The sequence below is a fragment of the Psittacula echo genome (genome assembly GCF_963264785.1).
Source record: "Psittacula echo genome assembly, chromosome: 5".
Taxonomy (NCBI): Eukaryota; Metazoa; Chordata; class Aves; order Psittaciformes; family Psittacidae; genus Psittacula; species Psittacula echo.
Genome location: NC_137739.1, coordinates 73366654 through 73391490, shown reverse-complemented (window position 1 = coordinate 73391490; position 24837 = coordinate 73366654). Strand labels below are relative to the sequence as shown.

General features: G+C 42.0%; 1 protein-coding gene across 2 annotated transcripts in view; it reads right to left on the bottom strand.

Annotated features, from left to right (window-relative positions):
- DPF3 (double PHD fingers 3) overlaps positions 1-24837 on the bottom strand; it is a gene marked incomplete at both ends in the record, with an annotated part of 165830 nt that overhangs the window by 61200 nt on the left and 79793 nt on the right. For both annotated transcript variants that reach the window (XM_080619223.1, XM_080619224.1), the window contains one exon: positions 3271-3398. In XM_080619223.1, the coding sequence (XP_080475349.1) occupies positions 3271-3398 (128 nt within the window). The remainder of the gene's footprint in view (positions 1-3270; positions 3399-24837) is intronic.

Below are 24837 nucleotides of genomic sequence, written 5' to 3'. Positions count from 1 at the left end.
AAAATACCAATAGTTCCTTCAATCAGTTAATAGGAGCAATAATTTATCATCTCACATAAGTATGAGATTCCCAGGCTGGCGAATTTAAATCCTTTAATATTGATCTTTTGGAAGGTAACCTCTATAGAATCAAACACAGGCTGGCTACCCTGGAAACATGCACAAGTCAGACATTGCACAGACAAAGGCAAGATAAAGCATCACTACAATTATGTGGAAAGAATTCCCACTGAAGTCCCCTCGACCCTTGGCATGTCTGCTAGAAATGCAGAAATGGGCTCCAGTCTCTCCTGCCATTCATGAATCGGTGCCATTTCACAAGGGACTAATCTGGAATAACTAACTTACATTTGCCAAGCCACCATACATTTAAATTACAATACGCAACCATGATACAGATTCAGATCAGTGACATTAAACTGATGGGAAGGCTTTTCAGTCTTTCTGTATTTTTCTCTTCCCTGTAATTTCTATTTAACAGCTAATTGAGAGCCAGCAGAGGGAGAACAGGAGCAAATCACAGTTGTTTCTCTCCTTCCTTCATACCTCAAGCACCAAACTCTGAATTTGTGGGAAAGAATACATCAGAAATTTCACTTTTAAAAAAGCCTGGATTTGGAAGACCAACTACACAAGTTTATTTTTATTTTATCAGCTAAATGTTTAAGACTGATATTGGACAGTGCAACTTCTAAAAAGTACAAAGAACTTTCAGAACGTGGCAGACGATCAAGTCTTCATCTGGCTCTTTTTCCTTTTATTTTTAAATCTCAGGAGGCTATTAACGAGGTGAGACCATCATGAAATGTAATTTCACATAATACTAGAGTACCAAATACTAGAGGGTGTAAAAATTAAGTAAGTTCCAGTTCTGCATACATAAAATGTTTCTTCAAAATTCATGCAGTTGCATATTAATTGACTTCATCTTAGGAAACTGAAACACTTGGAAAATGTTACATACTAGTGGTATGTAAGATAATAAGCAAACTTACTGATATGAGTTTATATTTTCACATTGTTTCATATTTGAATGTATCTCCAAAAAACAGAGAAGGTTGCAACCATATCATATATGGGAGAGGAAGGAGCTAGTTTATGGCAATACTACTACATAAGAGCAGTTAAGAAAAATGTTACAAACAGCTTTCTTTAAAATTGCAGCACCAATTTAGGAAAAAGATAATAAGTAACCAAGTGTGAATTTGGCGACACTGCCAGGGTAATGACTTTAGCCCTTGATAGAAGGGGCATAGCCTTTCTGATGCATGATCAAAAGACTATTCTAAGCCTTCTCCGACACACATTCAATACCAATTTATTGTAGGGCAAAATCCTCAACCCTGTTAAATACCAGCTGTACAGCAGATCCCAATGACTGCATCTATTTAGCAGGGAGAACTCTTACCCTTTTTAGCAAAGTAACTTTTCTTTTATATTCTGTCTTTCAAAGACAGTTTCTGAGCCTGATGCATTTCAGTGCAGCTAAGCACCAAGTCTTCTCCTGACAGATACTCTGAGTTTGAGAGGGTGGTAAAGTGGCTGGGACTGAGGTGGGAATTACAATTATGACCATCCCACCTGCTCACTCTGCCCTGCACTGAGGCTGGGCCCTTTCAAGTTACAGCATAGAGGAGCATGCAAAGGAACAAAAGAGAGATTTGCATTCTTTTATTTGTCATAGGGATAAAAGGCACTGATCAAGATTTTGATCTGGTATAGCCTATCTGACAGGTGCTGAAGTACACACTGAAAGCTGGCTACTAGTAAAGGCTTCAGCAATCATTGTATAGACTGAACCCAGATAAGCTGTGTTTGCATAAGAAACAACGGCAAGACAAGCACTTTGCACGCCTTTTGCAGTGAAACTAGCATCCAGGTGACAGGTCACAGCTACAGCAGTTTAGCTGAAAAATTTCTGTATATTTTTGCACCCCCTCCCTGCTCTGCAATGCCCAGACTTGTGCCATTTCCACTGTCTCTGAAGTCTCTCTCCTTGAACGGCTGATGAGGATAATTTGGGAGCTCAGATCACACAGCGACATTCAAAGGCACTTGTTGATCTCCTAAGGGTGCAGCACCATGACTTCTTGTGACTTTGGAAGCAGACACAAACAAAATTTCAAGGCTTTCAGCCTAATAGACTCGGATACACTACTGAAGGAGGAAGAACAGATAGGGCCTCATGCCAAGCTTTTCCCCACTTCATGAACATGGGATGCTTCATCTTTGATGGGGCTCCTTTATCTGTGTAACTGGGAATAGTAGATCTAATTTTTCTGCCCTTACATGTGTGAAACTTCTAGCAAACAGACCTATAGGACTGAACTCCAAGTAATACAGATTTGATACCCACACTCTTCTGTTTCATTTGGCATGAGACTGCCCACTCAGATTTTTACTAGCTGTAGTATAGATGCAACATGTTGCATCTCAGCCAAAATTACCATTTGAAATATTGCCCATGGCTCTCACTAAAAATCACTAATACACTCACAGCACAATGGTATTTTAGCATCACCAAACATGTGCTGTTGTGGGAGAGGCCCCCTTTCCCAACAATTTAAGATGTTTTTGTAAAGTGACATGCACTTCTATAAGAACCCTTCATACTAGCTGAATTCCTTCTATGGCAGACCCACAAATGTGTTTCTACTTTTAATTGTTAAATTAAATGTATTTCATGATTAAATGGAATCCTGAAAACTTTCAAACCACAATACACGTGAAGTAATATTTCTCATACCTGCACCACTAATAATAATAGAGATAATTAAGATTAGAATATTTTAATTGCTTATTTTGCTTGTATACTTCTTTTGTATACTTTATAAAGTCTTCTCAGTATAAAAAAAGACAGGCAAAGCAATGGCACGTTTTTGTCTACAGTCAGCAGCTGTGAGTCCAAATTCAAATCCATGTCCAAATTCACTTTAAATATGAGGCACTAAAATTCAGTTTACTGTTAGGACCCATTTCTGCTTGCCAGTTTTATATATAATCATCTCATAGTGCTGCAAAACAAATTCCAACACAGGAGCTGTGCAGAACACAGCCAAGCGACCGAGATTCTTGTGACAGGAGAAGTGTGTGAGATCCCGAGTTCATTTTGAGCATCACAGTGTAGCACAAAGGTTTGATAACATTTTGACAGTCGAATGACACAACTATCAACAGATGCACTGTTCTGCCACAGGACAAAAATCTGCTAGGCTTAGAGACAAATTGTGACATCCAGCCTTGCTGTCAGGGCATGGGGATCTCTTTTACCTGGATTTCTTGTATAGTGTCTTCCTCTTTAGTGTCCGGTTTTTTCTCTATTCCCTCTCCACGCAGCAAGGCTTCCAGAGTTGTACTTTCTGAGGTGAACCCATCCTTTTTCAGAGGCAGATCAACTTCTGAAAAACAAAACACACTGACTGTATGTGTCTCCTCAGACAGCTAACAAGCAGGACAGAGTTGACAAGCAGAAGAATGACAGACCTTCAAGCTTGTTTCTTTCTTGAAGGAGAGTTCTTCAAGATCTTCTTCTAACCACTAAATATCTCCATATAGGATTCATTTCTATCTTACTGAAAACCTGGTATTTTTTAAATCGCTGTGTTTGCTTACAGGAAAAAAAGGCTGGCCGTATTGTATGAGGAGGAAATAAAATTCCTTCTCATATGTAAACTCCCTATGCTTCAAATAAAGAATAAAACCAGCACTTTCTAAGATACTGAAATAACAAATATGAAAATCTGATCTCCTGAAGCAGAAAAGTAGCTTAATGTAATTTAGCATCTGGCATAGTTTATACAGCACAGCTTCAAGCAGCATTCTCCTACACCAGAGCATATTCCACATGTGGAGAAGCAGAAAGCTAAAGTGTGGGGCCAGTGCTGAGAACTTAAACTGAAAAAACAAAGGGATGTGTCTTGAATTTTTATGTAATATTGACTAGATAAAATCTTCAGTTTCATTTTAATGGGTCTATATCAATAAAGAAACCAGTTAGGACAGCTATGAGTGCAGAATATAGCCCATAAAACAGGACAACCCCCAGTAACTGCAGTAAGAGTCAAAGGCTGGCACGGGACTCCAAAAATAGTGCAGGTTTATGAGGAAGCTTGATACAGCTTGCCACACAAGTGAAGGAAAAAAGCCCTATTCCCATTCCAAATGCTGCTACTAGATTATGAGGTGGTGCAGCAAACAGGCAAATACAGCATGTTAATTTTAGCAAAATGTTAAAATACACCTAGGGAAGAATTCCATTTTCCTCATAGATCCTCGCCTCTACTCCACTCGTGCAGAGATTCAAGTACTCCATCCCTTCTGAAATTAATTCCTTCATCTAGGCTAATATATTTATAAAGTAGTAATATACAGGACTGATGCTCACAAATCAGCACCTGGTGTCCTTATTTCAGAGCTCAGTCCACTTCTCGTCTTTTAGGACCGTGTTGCATTCCTGAAGCTCCCTGCCTTTCTATCACCCACCATGAGTTGTAAACACTGCAGGGCAGAAATTCATGTGTTTATGAAGTCCCAAATCACTCCTGCAATCCAAATAATGAATGAACACTTCCACCTGGGACAGTAAAGTATAATCTATTTCTGGAGGCCAATTGTGTCCCAGGAATATGTTTATTGTATATATGAAAAACTCTAAGCCAGCAAATGATTCAGGGTCCCTAATCAGTGCTTCCATAACTTGCTTGCTCAAGTCTTCTGAAGTGAGAGAGCGTTGCTCAGCCAACAACCACAGAAAATCCATCAAGAATTCCAGAAAAAGCTATTCTATTCATGGAGGGAAAGGCTGAGTGCAAACCATGAAGAAAACCAAGACCACTGGGATTTTCAAAGGAAACTCCCAGGATAACCCACACAATGGGATGGGGTCAACTGTGAATTGAACCCCTCTCTCATCACAAGGAGGTCTATTCAATCAGGCTTCTGTTTTCAGCATTAAGCTCTGCCTACCCACCCCATTATGCCACCTTCCCCAACTTCTTCCTTACTTGAGCTATAAAAATGACAGAAAAATCAACAGTCATACAGATTGAATTTCCCTGTATGAGCCCCTCCCTCTGGATGTTAAATTCAGACATTTCAATAGAAAGAGGGGATTTTAGAATTGATTTATGTGCAAATCCCAACACTTGAATCTAAAGTCACTGAGGAACCTCTCTGTAATCATCTCTGGCTGTGGGCTTGGCTTGGTTTCAAAGTCCTGTGCTTAGGTGCAGAAGGGCATTTGCTCTGTATTTAGAACCTTGTGGGACTGCAAAACCCAAGGGGTCATCCTACATCCAGCAAAAAAAGCTTCAATCAAGCTCAAGGGCATTGGAAACAAACATGTCTGCACTGTGACGAGCTATGTCTGTCTCTGAATGCCGATACACTCAGCAAATGAATGCATTAGAAAAGGGAATGAGCAAGGAAGGAGTGAGGGATAAGTAGAACATATATGAAAGCAAAACTACCCCCTGTTTGTTCCAGAGATACTGAACATTAAGTCAGAGGAAAAGGTATTCTTTAAGGTCAAAACCGGCAGCTGTCTTTAATAGGCATGTTTGTTTTGTGTGGCACTACTAATTCCCACCAGCAACACTCCAGGAGGCTTTTCATCCAGTGCTCTTATAGCATTTTTTAATTATTAAATTTAACATCCCACTGGCAAGGCAGAGTGAGGTAATACTTCTGTTCCCATCTCACTGATGGGGAGATTGAGTCACGAAAAACTTAACCTACTGAGCAGGAAACCCAGTGAAAAGAAAGGGCAGCTGCCTCCCAGCTGCCCAACAAGCTGAGTCTTATTCAACTCCATTTTCTTCTCCTCTAGTAGCTTCTAGGAGTCCATTTTCATGCCTAAGGAGCTCTGAAAGTGAGAAATGGCAGACTTTATCTTATCTGGAATGTAAAGTTTACAGTATAAAAATCTTCAGAGGCCCAAAGACAACCTCTTAGTAATGAATTCAATCTTTGTAATGAATTCGATCCTTCCTGGACGATGGCTAGTCTGTAAAGGACACAGTAATGAAGAAGGAAATTACGTTTCCAAACCACTTTCTGAATCCTCAGAGATAAAAATCTTAAAAAAATCTAAAAGACAGTTCAGTTAACCTAGAGAAATGGTTAAATACTACTAGGGGTCATTAAACTCATTTTACTAAATCCCTAATTTCCTCCTTCCTTTTTAACTCTCCAGGATTTCCCACAAACACTAGAAAAATGTATTTTTCTCTTATGCCTGTACCCTGAAGAAAACTGAGAAGCCAACTCAACACCTGAAATGTAGTTTTCACGTGGAAGAACATGCTTCCCCCAGGCTCTGGGAACTGCTGTTTGGAAGCAATGTGGGGTGCATTTCACCCGCTGTCCTGCTTATGAAAGCACCAACCAGTGTCAGAAGCTTCAAACAAGGCCAGAGAAGAACTATTATAGGCTTGAGAAACCATGACCCCACACTTGCCTTTGTTTGCTTTAATATTTATTGTGCTACATTATGCAGTCACATTGGATGCTGCAAAAGAAGGTATGAGTGTCTGTCAGGAGAGAAATGCAAAGAAAATCATGTACCCCAATGCTGCGTTTCATTCTGATCTCTAGCAGGTCAATCCTGGAGGACTGATGCAGCAGCACTTCCCATTATCCTAAACCTAGCTTTTCTGGAAATACACAGAATAGCCCAACTCTTTCTGAATTTTGATATACTCAGTATTTCCCTACCTAAGTGCATTCAACAGTTAGTTAAACTATGGTTTGAAAGGAGGGGTGTTTCACCTTATTTATTGCTTACTCCCTTGTTCTTGCTATGAGTTCTGTAAAACAGAATTTCCTGACCAAACTTTTTTGTCATTTCTTTTTATTCCCCTCCTTTCTAGGATAAACAGTCGCAATCATTTCTATTACTCTGCTGTGGGAAGTTTTCCATATGTCTTGGTCCTGTTACAGTTCTCTGAACTTCCTCTTATTCCTCAATAATCTTCCCAACATGGATCAATACTGCACACATTATTTTCAGATGAAACCACATCTTGTATTTAAATAAATGCACTACAATATTTGTCATATTAGTCCTCAGGCAGTGTCCAAGCTGCATACTAAGCAGAATTAGAAACCTTGGAACAGGGAGAACTTCCCGTAAGTCATACATTCAAGCACACAGATCAGTTAAAATGTCCATCCCACCACCCAGTCACCAAGCACATTCAGATCTCCTAAGGAGGCCTGCAGACTGCTCTGGCCGTGATGGCTCTACATTGTTTTGTACTACGTGCAAACCTTTATAGTTTACAAGATACTCCCATCTCTCTGGCTGGGTCATTACTATATTACACAGCACTGGACCAAACACCAAACCTTCAAGCACTGGCTGTTAGCTATTTTCTATAATGAAAGTTCTTAGTTTCATTTTGCTCTTTGTTTCATTTCTATTCTAAAAGTTTTGATTCAATTGTTTGTTCTCTTTGAATGTCTATAATGTACCAAAGGTGTTCAGAAAGTCAAAGTTAATTGTTAACCCTGTTATCGATTAGTCCTTTGCAGATCATATAAAGAATTTTAAGAAAATAATGATGTGCTTTTTCTTGGTAGTAGTCAGAACCTCTTATATCATAATTTCCCAGGTGCTTTACTGCTTACACCTGATTACTGTTTCAATCAATTTCTCAAATGTTCATATAGAATTTATGGGTCTTTAAATCCTTGAGTCACATCCAAATCCTTTTTAAATATAGGTAATAACATTTCCTACCCACTAATTGTTTTAAATACTTTCTATTGTAACTCCTAGTTTGTATCACAAGCTCTTCTTCAGACATTGTAATTTCAGAGAAGATAATCTTTATTACAAGTAATAACAACTAGTAAAAGCACTATAACTCAAAGCCTACTTTTTGTATAAAAATTTTAAGAAGGTTTGTAGATGAAATTCCTTTTGATTACTATTGCAATTGTAGTAGCACCTGGCTGGTGTAGGAAATACAGGAAATAGTCAAAACCATACAGAATGGAAGTATCAAATCAACAAAAAACATCAATGAAAAATAAAATGTAATTTAAGAATTCTTCCATTTTTTATAAATCACAGTAGTATTGGTGTCACAGCTAAATATTGTGCGTATATTATAATTCAAACATGTTCTGCATATAATTAAAATTTATGTTTCTTAACTTGGCAGAGTCCCTTTCATAGTGATTAAATTAACATGGTTATTTCTGCTTACCAGCTCAGAGCAGCAACCTCTCTATTTATCAAGGTCCTTAGAGCACAGTGGTAGAATCTGAACAAGCACCCATGCCAGCATCATTCCTGTATCTGGTTTCTATTGAACTGCTGCCTCCAAAAGAAGCACATTTTCAAATCCTACAAAATGGTGGATTTTTCAAGTTTTGATTCACCAAAATAGCTGCAAATTCCTGTCCTTAAATATGCTACATTTGGTTTACAACGCACTGGGGGCTAAGCAACTTTTCAGTGTCTCTTTGAAACATAAATTAAAAACAACCATCTCTTTTTCTATACAGTGCAATGTATTTGTTTTACAATGGATCATTTCCATCTCCACAGTAGCAGCTGCCACCCAAGCCATCATCTCTGTGCACTCGTAAGCAGCTCCATTTCCAGTTCTAATTGGGAACAGAGATACTTATTGGGTGAGTTCCAGCATGATCTATCACGCCAGAGACAGCTACTATGCAAACCAAAGCAATCCAGCTTCCAAAACCCCTTTTAGACAAACACTGACTTTGCACATAGATTCTTGCATTTTTGTTTCTTGGTGCTGGATTTTTGGAACATAAAAAGTGTCAGAGGAAACTATATATTATGAGCCCATGAACTGCTGTTTAAGATTGATAAATCCAAGGATATTAACTAAATAACCACTACCTCTTTAAAATTGTATAGGTGGTCTAAAAAAGCCACCTAATTCACAGCAAACAGAACAACTGCTGAGTGAATGCAGCCACTAAGCTCATTAAGAGGATGTGGCAGGATATGTCTGAAAGTGCAGTGCAGTGGCTCAGCAAGCAATTAAATCCCATGACAGTTTAAAATGAGAATCTATCAGTGTCACAAGAGTGTGAAGCCTCAGCATCTCTGCTGTTCCCACCCCCAGCGTTTTATTTATGATAGTGTATTGGGAACATGGGAAGTCAAAAAGATTATAATGAAATATGCCATATAAAAACCAGATTAAGCCTGCTCTTCTTTGGGGAAATATGCAGAGAGAGAAGCTGTCTGTTAGCTGTCGAGTTTGCAAAAGATACCATCTTTTGGGATGGTGCTCTCTGCCAGCAGACAGAGTGCCCCAGGGGAAATGGTGGTGAAAAACCCAGACAAGCAGCATCCATCCATCCATCATACGCTCATCTCCACATCTCCAAGGCACAAATACAGCGTTAGAGTGCAAAGGGTGGGGGCAGGGGGAATGGAATCCCTTAAGAAAGAAAGACAAGACAATGCCTTACGTGAATAGCTGGATTTTGTAGCTTTGCTGTGTGTGCACAACCAGACTCTCCCTAGCTTGTTTGCTCACTTGCCTGTTACATTCATGACCAATACAGTGATTTGTTAGCATCCTCAGAACTGATGCATTCACAGCAGTGACCAGAACCAGGTGTACTAAAGGCAGGGCTCTGTAAGCTTGTTTTCATAAGCATGCCTCTGCCAGCACAGGGCAGCACGGATCTTCACTGCTTCTGCAGATCTGGATCTCCAAAACCTTATTTTCATTGCACCATCTCCTTCTATCCCAGGAGCAAATACTCATGTTATTACTGTTGTGTTTTAATCCTGATGTTCCCCAGTCCTTGTAAACCCAGCCTGCTCCCTCAACACTACTGCGATTCAGCACCCATCTGTAGCAAACTTGCCAGTGCCAGTTCTACACTTACAATCCTCTCCAATCCTGGTCCATAGGACCTCTGGCCAGCCCAGCCGTGGGCCTCCACTGAGATTAGACTGTTGATAACACAGACTCTCACAATGAGTCCATAAAGCCAAACAAATGCCCGTAGAGGCTAGTAAACATCCAACTCACTTTATTTTTAATCCAAGCCAGACACAATAAAGCCACGGCTCTACTGGAGATTGTAAGGCTACACCAGTAACTCTTTGTTTTCTCCTGCCAATTCCACCCTCAAAGCTCATCTATATTATTGTATTCTCAAGGTAAACAGGGCCATGATGAGAACAAGAATCCAGTCAAAGAGAATGATAAACTGGTTTTAGAAGCAAGACTACTAGTAAACAGAAGAGCATTTGCTTCCTCAGAAACAAACCATTTTATGTGGAAAGAATAGTTCACAGGACGATCTGCCATTAAGTGAAAACTCCTCTGCAGGATGGAGCCTTGGTACCCTGTAAATCTCAAAAATGAATCTCAGTAAACACTCGTTGCAAGTTTTAGGCACTACTGAGGTTTGCTCTAGGGAGCACTAGGAGATTGGAACATCCCCATTTCTCCATAGCACCTCTTCCAGCAAAGCTGCTAGTCTCATGGTGAGGCTGGGGGGGATCAGGGGGAGAAGGTGAAGAGATGGAAGAAGACAGAGGAAGCTATGACATGGAGGGATTGTACTCTTTCACTCTTCAGCCTGAGTGTAAACTGCAGAAAAATCAGAATACAAGTTTCAGTTTTAAGACCAGGATCCAATGGAAAGCTGGTATCAGCCACTAGATAAAATATGTCCCAGAGGCTACAACACAACAGGAGGGAGAAATAAGGCTGCAGAAAACAGCAGAGGCCCTCAAACATAAGGTTAAACATTGTTTAGTTTAACCCACCATCAAAATGTGGACTTCATAAGCAGCTGTATTTCTTTGGCAGACTAGAATGCCTCTATAAAATCTCTCAGTAAAAATATACCAGCCCTCCTGTCAGTTGTCTCTTGGAAGTTCTTTACAGATTTATTTCTCAGAGTAGATATAAATCATTGTCACATATAATATACTGTACCTGCTTCTCAAAGACTGCCAAATTACAGTATCAGGCTACATGCTAGATCGGGTAACTACCCTCAGGGCTCAAATTATGAAGAAATATCTCTATCAATAACATTATTCTAGCACTCATTTGTGTTCTGGTCACTCTTGCATTAGCGTTCTAGATGGACTCACACTGCACCAGGACTTTTGCAGCATCAGGCAACACTGTAGGCAATATCAAGGGACGGAGGCTAGGTAACTGCTATGATTTAGAGAAAATTCCTGAGTACAAACTCTATTCCTTTGCGCTTTGCCCTACCCTAACAGGGCTCCTGGCCTGTTTGGAGTAATAGAATAACTTGGCCTACCTATCTGCAAGTGGCCACATAAATAAACTCGCAGAGATGGATGGGCCTTTTGATCTACCAGAAGAATCAGAATCTGATTATTGTCCAGTAACCAGACAGCTATCAGCAAACACCAGGAACCCCACACTGCACACTCTGCAAATGGTAACAGGGAGTGGGGACCTCCACTGCAATCAACTGTACTGTTTTCATATGTGACAACACTGAATAAAACCATTCATGCTGGAGGTAAACTCATACATAAACCATGCATAAAACCAGCCATGCTGTAACCTTACTGCAAATTCTGAGATGCTGAATAGCTTCTCATCTTCCTTATCAAGGACAGTGGAGGGGATACCTTTAGTAACAGATAAATCTCTGTAATGCAGTTATCTCTCAAATGCAGTGCACAAGCATCCCAATTAATTTTCAGTCTGGGCCTAGCAGAGCCAGCACTAAGCCAGAGCTGATAAACTTGCCAAAGCCAATCTGAGTCCTGCAGTGATTCCTGGGAGCCTGCTCTACGCCTTCTCATGCTTCGGACTGAAGGGGTTATTTGCGGAAACACCGTGCTCAGCTCTGGCTCGCTCCACATATCCATGTGATGCGCCAACTCCATTAATGAGGCCGTTCTAAAACCTGAAGTGCTGGGGAGCAGGCAGAGACACCCCGTCAGCTCTGAAGGCATCAGCAGGGGTGCACCAGAGTTTATTAGCATCACCTAGCCAGACTACAGGTCTTGCAAAGCTCCCACTTGCAGGAGGACAGCTTCAAGCCAGGCAGGCTTGGGAAGCAGGATAGCCACATTCGTATGATGCCCTGTCTGAAGAAGTCAGCCACACCAAGAAGAGCTGGTTCAGCATCCCTGGCCCAGTAAATACCAAACCTGCATAAACCACTGAAGGACAGAAAGACCCCAGCAAATTGGCAATGATTTTAGGATGGGATAGGGAACAATCAGGCTAGATGCTGCTCTTGGCATCGCTGCTGCCTCACCATGTGATCTTGGGCCAAACTCTAACAAAGGTACTCTCTGCTTTTCCATCATCTGTCAAATGGAGACAGTCTTCATCCACCCTCTGTGGTTAGGTAGGGCTTGTTTAATATTCGTAGGCATTCAAGCATTCAAATAAAATGCACCAAAAATGCAAGGTGTTCTTACAGGCTCTCGCAAAGTCAGGTTTAAACACATTTTTCTTACAGCCAAGAACAACACTGAAAAAGCAAGACTATTTCCACAGATAACAGATTTCAGTGGCCAATTCACAAATTTCAAGGAATGAGGATAATATTTACTCTTATGGCAAGATGCATCTGACAGATGAAGCTATATAATTGAAAAATGTTATTATAAGAAGGAAGACTTGTAATAGAAAAATGGCATGACATGCTAGTAGGTATCCTTTCAGAAATGGGAAGAACAAAGCAAATCATCTACTGAGTTGCTCAGATCTCCTGCCACAAAAAGGCAAGAAACTCCAAGAGGCCTATAAAGTGTTTAGACAAAAAGGTGAACTCTAGAATTAATAACAGAATGGTAAACAGGAAGATTAATGGTACCAGAGAAAATGCAGATGGTGAAGCCCGGCCTGCAGGCTCAGCAAGACACTGAATAGGGAGGGGGGGAAAGGCAAGGTGTAAACAAGGTGACCTTCAAAACCACGGGAATGCCTGCCAACAGGCCAGCCAGAGGGCATCCTGAGACACAGATGTGCCATCTGGGGTAGGCTGTCTCATGACAACATGAACGAGATTTGTCTTCTTCAAAATTTGCAGGGAGGTAAAATGAGTTGCAGCAGGAAATATGACCGTTCACGCAAAAGGGACACAACTAAATGCACAGGCTGGAAAAGTGTGCTGCCTATTTTGTAAGGAAAATACAAAAGAATTCCCTGAACATCCCCACTCAGGAAGGTCTTGTGCCCACTTGTAAGGCCTGCTCACGCAACCTGTGGGGGAGGAGAAAACAAATGTTTTCTTTGAGGGTTTATGCTTTAGGTTTATGGTAAAAAGAAGAAAAAAAAAACACCTCAGCACAAACTGCAAAGCAGCTCTTTTAACTGATGATGGTGTAAATTTCCCCTATCTTGGCATAAGTCTATTCACTCCAGATGGCACATTTGGATTGAAGGCAGGTGAAGATTCCTTAGACATCTCTATGTCCAATATCTGCCTTTACAGAGTTCCCTTGCTCCATCTCAGTGCTTAGCTGGATCTTGAATATCCCCAAAAGTGCCTAGGAGATCACAGAATAGTTAGGGTTGGAAAGGACCTGAAGTTCAGTTCTTTGCCTAAGGTAAAATGTGGGGAAGAGAAATCTTTTACCACAGTCTTGGAGGGAAGCCTGGCTCTTTCAGACTTGATGCTTAGATCATTGAGATGAACCAGTAAAATTAAGAAGTAAATGCAGTCACACGTTTTTTTAAATACATCAGTCAAACACCACAGTGGGGCAGTGCTAAGGGGAGCAATGCTATCTTCAAATAACCCTTCTACAAAACAAGCCAAACATGTTCTGCTATAATGTCCAGAAGCAAGAATTTTAGGGGAAAACAGAATAAGCAGCCACACTGCTGCTCATTATGAAAAATAGCAGACCCCAGGTGTGGGAGTCCAGCAGGTAGTAAACTTACATACCTCTCTTCCTTCCAGCCTGGCTCAAAGTACATCAAATCTGAGTATTTCAGGCATAAACTGGCCAATCTGAATTCAGTGCTGGAATCAGTTAATTCCATGCTAAGTGTACAAACAGACATATCCAAATAGTTTCTATTCTGATGAGCTGCATGTCAACTGCAATGAAGATACTGACCATCCACTTTCACAGTGGGAACCACAGGTGCTGGATGAGTTCAAGCACCTTGTGCAAAGCCTGTGCAGCCCCAGCACTGCTGCATCAAGCAGGCTTGCCTCAAGTGAGTTTGCGATTGCTGACAGGAGCTGCCATCATGGCTCTGGACATCAGTACATATCTTTCTCCAGGAAACCCCATCATGTGGCTCTATTGATGGTTTCCTGAATAGAAGAGGAATGGAGAGATGACGTACACACCTGAAAACACTAAAGTGGCACTGAAGAAGGAATCAGGATGAACAAGACAGAAAAACAGCAAGATGGAGGAAAGCTACTATATTTCTTCTCCTTGCCTACTGCAACTAAACCATGGCAGGCTTGTTCTGAAAACTGCCACAGAAAAGTCTGAAAAATGAAAGCTCTGGACCTTGAATTATGCCTTTGCAGTATCTCTCCTTTCTCCTCTCTGCTATCAGAGGAAAGCTGTAAACTGATCTTGAAAATATACATTCTGGGCCCTTTCCACACCTTACAAAACACAGTGAAAATAGATGATAACTGGTAAGAGGGAGAGATAGCCATGCAAAGGGAAAACAAAGTGAAATAGAGAATAGTTGCTCTTCTCTCCTTTCCCCCTGCTTAGCTTTCATTTCCCTTTGTTCATCTAATGTTGAGCCAAACTAAGCCAAAGGAGCTGCCGTGCCAGGCTACAAGATTGATGGCTGCAGGCAGACTCCACAGAGAAGAGACGGATGACTGGTCATTTCCCGCGATGCACTGAGAAACATCCATCCTTGCAGCCATGCTGAGCCCATTCGTGCTCCTCTTGAAAAGAGAGATAAACACGGGCAGCCAGAGGCACCTGAGTGTCCTTCTCCCGCAGAAGGACACAGTTATAGTCCTCTGGCTTCCTTGAGAAGGTCGCTCTGTCCATCCCTGAACATCTGGCTGTGGGATTTGCTAACTCTCTCCCTCCCCCAGCAATCATCAGTCTATTAGAGCACAGTGCAGGTTGGAAGAAAACGGTGAAGAGAATGGTGTGACAACCTCATCAATCTACAGCTACACGCTTGGCTATTTAGTTTTCTTTACACTATTCCTTAATGGGGGACAGGGGGGAAGCATTGCTACTGGTATGAAAGAGTGAATTGTGGAAATGGCAACGTGGATTGGAGTAAGTCCTTATGACTATTAAAATGTGCATGTACTAAAGCAGTAGGGAACTAATTAAGATTCAGGATTGAAAGGCAAAACAAAAAAGTTGGATGCACTCTGGTTCCATCAGTAGCACTTGCTGAGAGTCCAGATGTACTTGAGGCATCATCTTTAGCAGAGCGAGGTTAATTTTTTTTATTTTGACCATCCAGATAATAACAAAAAGCTCCCTGGAAGAATATACTGCAAGTATATTTATAGTGCAAATCCTGGTATAGCAGTTTCAGAGGCACAAAGCACTTAATCCTGACTCCTTTCTATTTAGCTAATAGTGTCTTTGTTTGCTGATACTGTCCTGGTGTATAGCATTGCTCACAGATACAGCCTCTGTGTTTCTAGTTCTGCCGTACTGCTACCTCACATAGGCAATGACCATTATATGGCAGATATATCTAGCATCATTTACAAATACAGCAGCACTCCAGAAATTCCTACAGCCATGAACCTCACTTTGTCAGAGTAGCACAGATCTGTAACTGTGTCATTCACAGACATTGCACCAAGGAAATCACGAGACAACAGAAGTATTCACTATCTCTCAAAAACACAAAGAAGTGAGTCACTTATTTGAAGTGTTTAAACGTAGTTTTAGCATTCTGTCTGAGCCAGCTTTATTCTCATCATGCAATGCTGTTTATTTTAGGCCAACAACAAAGGGATTTTCACTACAGCTCTGTAGGACATGCACAGGATATTAATAACGAACATATAGAATCATAGAATCATAGAATAGTTAAGGTTGGAAAGGACCTCAAGATCATCTAGTTCCAGCCCCACTGCCATGGGCAGGGACACCCCACACTAAACCATGACACCCAAGGCCTCATCCAACCTGGCCTTGAACACCGCCAAGGATGGAGCATTCACAACCTCCCTGGGCAACCCATTCCAGTGCCTCACCACCCTCTCAGTAAAGAATTTCTTCCTTATATCCAATCTAAACTTCCCCTGTTTAAGTTTGAACCCGTTACCCCTTGTCCTGTCACTGCAGTCCCTGATGAAGAGTCCCTCCCCAGCATCCTTGTAGGCCCCCTTCAGATACTGGAAAGCTGCTCTGAGGTCTCCACGCAGCCTTCTCTTCTCCAGGCTGAACAGACCCAACTTTCTTAGCCTGTCTCCATATGGGAGGTGCTCCAGTCCCCTGATCATCCTCGTGGCCCTCCTCTGGACTTGTTCCAACAGTTCCATGTCCTTTGTATGTTGAGGACACCAGAACTGCACACAATACTCCAAGTGAGGTTTCACGAGAGCAGAGTAGAGGGGCAGGATCACCTCCTTCGACCTGCTGGTCACACTCCTCTTGATGCAGCCCAGGATACGGTTGGCTTTCTGGGCTGCGAGCGCACACTGAAGCCGGCTCACGTTCATTTTTGTATCGACCAACACCCCCAAGTTCTTCTCTGCAGGGCTGCTCTGAATCTCTTCTCTGCCCAACCACCAGCTGTGCCTGGGATTGCTCCCACCCAGGTGTAGGACCTTGCACTTAGCATGGTTAAACTTCATCAGGTTGGCATCAGCCCACCTCACAAGCGTATCAAGGTCCCTCTGGATGGCATCCCTTCCCTCCGGCGTATCAACCGAACCACACAGCTTGGTGTCATCAGCAAACTTGCTGAGGGCACACTCAATCCCACTGTCCATGTCACCGACAAAGATGTTGAACAAGACCGGTCCCAACACTGATCCCTGAGGGACACTACTCGTTATCGGTCTCCAGCCAGACATCGAGCCATTGACCACAACTCTTTGCATGCAGCCATCCAGCCAGTTCTTTATCCACCAAGTGGTCCACCCATCAAATTGATGTCTCTCCAATTTAGAGACAAGGATGTCATGTGGGACAGTGTCGAAGGCTTTGCACAAGTCCAGGTAGATGACGTCAACTGCTCTGCCCCTGTCCATGAGTTCCGTAGCCCCATCATAGAAGGCCACCAAATTGGTCAGGCAGGATTTCCCCTTAGTGAAGCCATGCTGGCTGTCACCAACCACCTCCTTGTTTTTCATGGGCCTTAGCATGCCTTTCAGGAGAATCTGCTCCAAGACTTTGCCAGGCACAGAGGTGAGACTGACTGGGCTGTAATTCCCTGGGTCATCCATTTTCCCCTTCTTGAAAATGGGGGTTATATTTCCCTTTTTCCAGTCATCGGGAACTTCACCTGACTGCCATGATTTTTCAAATATGATGGACAGTGGCTTAGCAACTTCATTCTCCAGCTCCTTCAGGACCCACGGATGGATTTCATCAGGTCCCATGGACTTGTGCACGTTTAGGTTTTTAAGATCATCTCGAACCAGATCCTCTCCTACAGTGGGCATAGGGTCTTCATTCTCACAGTCCCTGCGTTCACCTTCCAAGACTTGGGTGGTGCGGTCAGAGACTTTGCCAGTGAAGACCGAGGCAAAGAAGTCATAGAGAACCTCAGCCTTCTCCAAATCCAGGGTAGCCAGTTCTCCCAATATCTTCCGAAGGGGGCCTACGTTGTCCTTAGTCTGTCTTTTACTCGCTGCGTACCTATAGAATCCCTTCCTATTATCCTTAACATCCCTAGCCAATTTCAATTCTAACTGGGCCTTAGCCTTCCTCACCTGGTCCCTAGCTTCCCGGACAGCATCCCTGTATTCTTCCCAGGCCACCTGTCCCTGCTTCCACCTTCTATAAGCCTCTTTTTTCCTTTGAATTTTCCTCAGCGTCTCCTTATCCATCCAAGGAGGTCTCCTGGCCCTCCTGCTGCACTTCCTTCTAGTTGGGATGCAACAGTCCTGACCTTGGAGCAGGTGATCCTTGAATAACAACCAAGAGTCTTGGGCCCCCCTGCCCTCTAGGGCTGTATCCTTAGGCTGGAACCTTACTAGGCAGGCTCCTGAAGAGGCCAAAGTCTGCTCTCTTGAAGTCCAGGACAGTGAGCTTTCTGTGTTCCTAAGACATCAACCCTATACTTCCCGAGAGCAATCACATGCATTCAGAAGTGCATCATTTCCATTAAGAGGAGTGAAGTTTTCATCCTTTCTCCTACATCAAGAACCATAGCTTTAGCTGATGAAAATTGCTGCTCCCTGTAGACTTGAACAGAACTGTACCTACCTACAATAGCTAAGGTCCTGACCCTAAATTACCTTGTTTGTTTAGGGAGAACCATGCTCAAAGTGCATCTTAAGTGGGATCTCTGATCTGAAAGACATTGCACAGAAAAGTCATATCCATCCACACCATTCTTAATTCGTCTCCAAAAGTACATTGCATCAACCCTCCTTCCCCCATGGAGTTCCTTATTGGGAATGGATGCCATGGCAAACACCAATGGTGTCAGAGTCCTGAAGCATAAAATACCTCTAATAAACTACTGGGCAATCAAATGGAAAATGCAGGGAATATTGAAATGAATTAACTTAGTAAAAACATACTTAGTATCTCTCAGGTACAAGATGATTATGAGGTTGTAAAATGTTTACTCCAGAGAATGGAATGACAGACTGAAGGCTTACACCAAGGAAGGTGGTGGGATGTGGGATGGGGAGCCATCAAACTCACTATTGTACTCTCAAAAGATCTCTAAAGCTTGTCTTGTAAGATTTCAAACTGGACTTTATATTAACATTTACTGCTCATTCCTTTATATTACACACCAGAAAAAATACCACCTGCTATAAATTTTCTATTTTGTACTATAAAACAATTTCATTCTCTATGTGTCAGGAAAACAATAAAACTGAATCAAAGTTTTTTTTAAATAATATTTTGAATGTAAAGATATTCCATTATATCTTTGCTATTTTTTGTTAACATGTTCTTCTATAAAATAGAAATGCACAAGTACAAGTCCTTCTATAAAATTAAAGTGCACAAGTGCTACTTTACGGTTGATCTAGTAGCCCAGTGCCTTTATTGGGCTCTGCCTTGCAGGATGTGGAGTACCAAACCTGCAAGTCTGGTCCAACCTGGTACTTTACATGTGAATTTAATTTGAAGCATGTGGCAAGTCCCATTAATTCCAAAAAGATCACTCATGTTCTTAAAGCCCAAGCTCAGGTGCTTCCCTCGTCTGGGGTTAGACAGCTTGGCATCTTATAAGACTAAGCCCAGAGGACTTGATCCTATAAACCCTTTTTCATGTGATTACCAGAGAGCTCCCAAAATTACTCAAAAGAACATATAAAATAGATGCAGTGAATTAGATAAAGGATACCCATGTCCTAGGATCTCGTGTCCAGTACGTGCATATAAACTATTCTGTGCTTCACAAAAATCCTTTTTCAGGTGATGCTTATTCTTTTCCAAGCATTGGTATCAGCTGTACCAAGAACAGTGGCAGGAGGTTTGCCAGCAAAGCTGTTCAGGTTCAGCTCTAGCTGCAAGACTCCTACAGGGCAGATGGCTTCCCAGCCACCCCTCCCCTGTGCTGGAGAGCTGATGATTTGAGCCTGGGGGAAACAAATCTGCTGGGTCCCAGCGCCTCCCCAGGTGCTATACCCTGGCGCTCCCCCAGGGATTCCCACACCCCTTCCTTCCTAGAAGCCTCTGGGGATCTGCTTGGGCAACCCACTCCAAGGCCCTGCTAAGGCTGAAACACTCTTCCAAGGCCACCTTTTATCTAAGAAGAGAATCTCATCTTCAGCCTAACTGCACTCTCCTCCTTTTTAAGGTTAAATCTGTTTATTTCAGAAACAAATAATCCTGATAGTTACTAACAAACATCAATGCTAACTTCATAGTAAGGGGATAAATCCCACAGCATTTTCCCTCTACAGGAGGAATAATATGTCTCCTAGAGACAGAGCATCCATGGTCAGGCCTTGGCAGGTTAAGAGGCACATGCCGTAAAACCTCTTTCCAAAGATGCATGCTAGCAGCCAGATGTAGGTCAAACACACAGTAGCCAAGAAAAGCAAACAAGCAAAATAATGGGCTGAATAACACAAAAAGGGTGGCAGCACTATAAGTAAGGTCCCTTTCAAGCAGCCTAGGTATTTCAAGTCAATGCCGTCTCAGCTGCCTGAGCCATCTAAGCTTTCCTCACACTGAGCCTAAGAGATGACCTGCAGTCACACTGCAGAGGCTCTGAGGAGTTTATCAGCACAACCCATTCCTTCAGCTTTAATGGCCTACTGTAGTGACCAAAACATTTTTCAAAACAGCCTGGCCCCAAAGTCATCATAACTCTACTTTCACAAATACACTTAATACAGCTGAGTCTACACACAGGTGAAAAAATCACTGCTAAGTGGCTGCGCTGTTTCTGAAATAACAACAGCCTTGTGTCTGCGGGTTGCTGCACATGCAGCCTACGTTCCCAACTCTCAGAGATGAGACCCAGAGAACTCAGAGATTTAAGTTTCCAGAATTGCTTTATCTTGTTCAGTTGCTACTTCTGCCTTAGCCTGATGACCAGAGCCAGAGGGGTCTGGACTAAATGGGCTTTTGATAAAAACCCAGAGAGGTTCTGAAGCCCAATGGCTTCTTCACACAGCTTTCTGAGAGTGAGGCAAACTGGCTCAGCCACACCAGAACCAGGAGTAATCCCAGGTGATTCATAGGAGCAATCTTAGCTGGCTAACACAGTTCTCCTGGTAGAATTGTGCATCTAAAATACTTGTAGTGATCTGTTCCAGATCCCACAAATGAAAGAGAAACTATTTACACAAAGTTAAGCCTGTAAATTCTAGCAGCATGACTGTAGAGTTAAGCAGCAGCAACAATGTTTTTGTTTTCTTGACTCGACTATATATAGAATAGTATTTGCTTTTCTAGAAATGAGTGTCTTTTATTTCCATACCTGCAAAATCATGAAATCCCATTTGGGGAAAAACACGTATTCACTCATACTCACTGAGCTGAATTAGTCTGAGAATTTGTGGCTTATCGTGCAACAATACCCAGGAAGAACAGTGTGTGATTTGAAGGAGAAGTAATCACAGGCCTGGCAGCTGTGACAAGCAGAAGGCCAGCTTATCAGTGGCCAAACTGAAGCAAGGAGAGTTGCACTGTGCAAAGCTTGAGATACCTTTCTACTATTTACCCTGCACAGCCAGCCTTGCAAAAACTGACTCAACAATTCGTCTATGGTGAGTCTCTATATTTGTATTTAAGGGTGTGTAACAAATTGCTCTTTTCATCACCATCCCTGTACACATAAGCCCAGGTTTTGCACCAGAGCTGGTACACTTTCATACCAGTTTTGCAAGGCTTCATGCTGATGGTTAAAACATTTAATACTGGCACTTAAAAGGCTTGGCAAGTGGCATGCTTTATTCATCCATCCTTTTTTATTTAAAGTTCTCCTGTACCTCTCCCAAACTCTCTAAAAAGATTTATTAACTATCTGTTAGGCACTTCTCTGAGATAGACCAATGAGGTCAATGATTTAGCACCTCCATGTTATACTCCAAGAAGCTGAGAGAAGGGATATCCCAGTGTCCCTGGTGCTGTGTACTCCTGTATGGGGTGCAGGTGATGCAAGCATGTGATAGTGGGGCAGGACATTAAAGGCAGAGGTTGGCAGCTCTACTGCAGACTGGCAATGGGACAAAGATATTTCACTGCAGGACTCTGACATCATGATTCAGTGTCAGTGAATACATGCAGAGGCAGGTTCTCTGGTATTCTTAGTGCCACGTAAGAAAAGGAAAGCAGACTTTATCTGGCCAAAGATTTGGGCCAGCGAAGGTCCTCACTGTAGGAAGAACTTTAAGGTGGTGGATGAGATGGAATGGAGTCTGGTTAAATGTGTGTAAAAGGAAGCTGCTTTGCGAGGAGGTCACACACTTATGAGTTCTCTCTCGGTGACAGAAAGTCATTTTTTCTAACCCAAGACATAGCTGGATGTATGAGGGCCATACAGCAGCAGCTCCTGCCAGTGGTGCCATGTCCTGCTGCAAAGGCAAGATTAGTGGGGAATTGGAGCCTACTGTTTTAATTCAGTAGCATTGATGGTCTCATCTGTAAGCTGCAGACTTAGCTGATGAATAAACACCTATCTAAATCTATGCCAATATTTAGGTACTTTGCTGGATAAGAAGCCCAGAAGAGAAGGCCTAGGAGAAATCAGTATTTATTTTGGTTTAAATAAAAGCTAGAGTTGGTAAAAATTAATTTTCCCCCCCATCTGCATGAGAGGTTCCAAATTTACTAACAAAACGATAGGAAAAAGACAGTTGGGGTTGCTTAGGAATCCCTGCAGCCATTATGAATGTTTCCTTTTTCTTATACATTGAAATTTCTTATCTAGATCTAAAAAAAAACCAAGCAAACAAAAAAACAAACCAAAACCATCACCCTGCATCATGGCTCCCAGTCTCGGATTCACAATATAAAGCTTCATGTTATTCCAAAGTGCTACAAAAATGTGACACACATAGGTACATGATAGACCAGTGCCAGGATTCAGCAAGGACAGCGTGCAGATGTGCCCTGGAACACATCAAATGATGATCAAATCACCAAATGAGAAGTGAAAATTATCCACTCTCCCTGTCACAAAAAGCTAAGGAGTTTTTTGTTTTCTTCTACATGAGGCGCCAAATATAAAGCTTCTTGGGAATGGGTGAAAATAAGATCTGCTCTAGCTCAACCGGAAAGTACATGATACATGTGGAATTGCTCGGTAAGATTCTTTGACGTGGGTCACTCAGCTTCTTCAATCATGAAGCTCATCATTGTTCACACTGATGTTATTTGATGTCTGACCGAACACTTGACCTAAATGCGCTGCAGGATCGCTGCTCTGGCACCACCTACCAAAATCAAGGCCAGTCGCTAACACATAACAACTCTAAAGGAGGCTATTGCTGCTTGAGCAGGAATAGGAAGGAGGTGTGTTAACGAGCCGGCTCCGGGAGCGGGCTCGCCGCGTCCCATCCCTGGTTTCACCGCTCCATTCCCGGAGAAATTCCTGACTGACCCCGCTGAGGTGACCCGGGGACAGACCCTGCCCCTGCCGCGCGCGCGCGCCGTCCGCTGCGCCCTCTGCTGGTCCGCAGCTCCCCCGGCTGCCCATCGTCGATCCCATGGCAGCCAAACGCGGGAATCGGGCGTGGGAAAACCGGAAAAAAACGAGGATAAAGGGAAAATAAAATCCTAAAATCAGTGATATTTTAAAATAAGGAAGAATACATTGTTAAAGAATGAGGAGAGTTATTTTAAAAGCCAGAGTACTTCAGAATGCAGGAATATTTGAATAAAAAGCAGATTTAAAACTAATAATAATAATTTCAAGATTTTGGAGGGCAGACAGCAAAAGTCACAGAAGGTGATAACAGGCTGTTAAAATCCATCTTACATGAGCAACCTAGATCAAGTCATCAAAGGATAAAAGTTGCTTCTCTCTGTCATCATATTATCTCCACCCCAAATTTATGTTTCATGGCAGCAAGTGTTTATAAAAGCCCTGAACGATTAAAAAAAACTAAAAAAACTGTACACAAAAGTATCTTTGGTAAATTCACATCTGCAGACACCTGTCAGAAGTGTGAACAATCAATACATTGATATTATAGCCCCCTTCAGGAATAGCATATCCGACTCATCTGAATATTACAGATGTGTTCTATTTGGCAGCACTAATTATTCTGCCAGATTTGATCCTAACACAGTCTTAATAGATTTAAAGAGGAGCTACAGGCAAGTTTTATAATATAACAGTAACCTAACTTTTAATCACAGAGAAGTTTCCCCATATATTAAATAGAAGCAAAAGTTTTTGTTAAGATGTACCACTCTTTACAGTGTTCATAGCAAAACAACACTGCTGCCTTGTAGCACTGAACAAGAACCAACATGTGTGTAAATTGCTGAAATGAAAAGTGAAACTAGTCAATACTAATTGGCCTATCTGAGAAAAAGGATACAAGGAAATTCTCATTAGTGTTTTGAATTATTTTTTAGGCTCTAATATCTTGAAGAGTGGACATAGCAAACAGGGAAAGAAAAAAGAATAGGGAGCTCAGGAGAGCTGAGCTTTTTCTGTGTTCTTGGGTTTGATTTCCAGCTCTGCCACAAACCTAGAGTTAAATCTTCAAAGAAGTAGTTGCTCATTTCTCCCTTTTAGAATCAAAGTACTTCCTTTACTATATTTTGTATATTTGGACTAAAATCTACTTTAGTATGTGACCATAGCAAAGACTATAAGAAGTGTTTACGACAACTCCCAGGATGATGACCTAACATGCTGCTTGAGTCTCTAAAACTATCACATAAGTGACAGTAATGCAAATTCTGTCCTATGTTTTTTATTTCATCTTAACTTTGTCTTGGTGAAGTGCTCCATCTTAAACAGCATAGGCCTGCACAGACATGATGAGCATCTCCCATAAGAGTTGAGGGCACTCATCACTTTCCAGGAGAAACAAAGTGTCTTGTACAATCAGACACAGGCTTTACAGGGTAAATTGAGATGGTTGACAGAGATAATAGCTTATCTGCAAGGATTCCATTCATTCATTCACAAGCACACTCACATAGGTATATCCCACATGTCAGATTAAAAAAAGATCAGGCATTGCTTAAGTGGCATCTAAAAATCTGTTACCGGTACTCGCCTCAAACTACTCTACCATGGTTCGTAATAG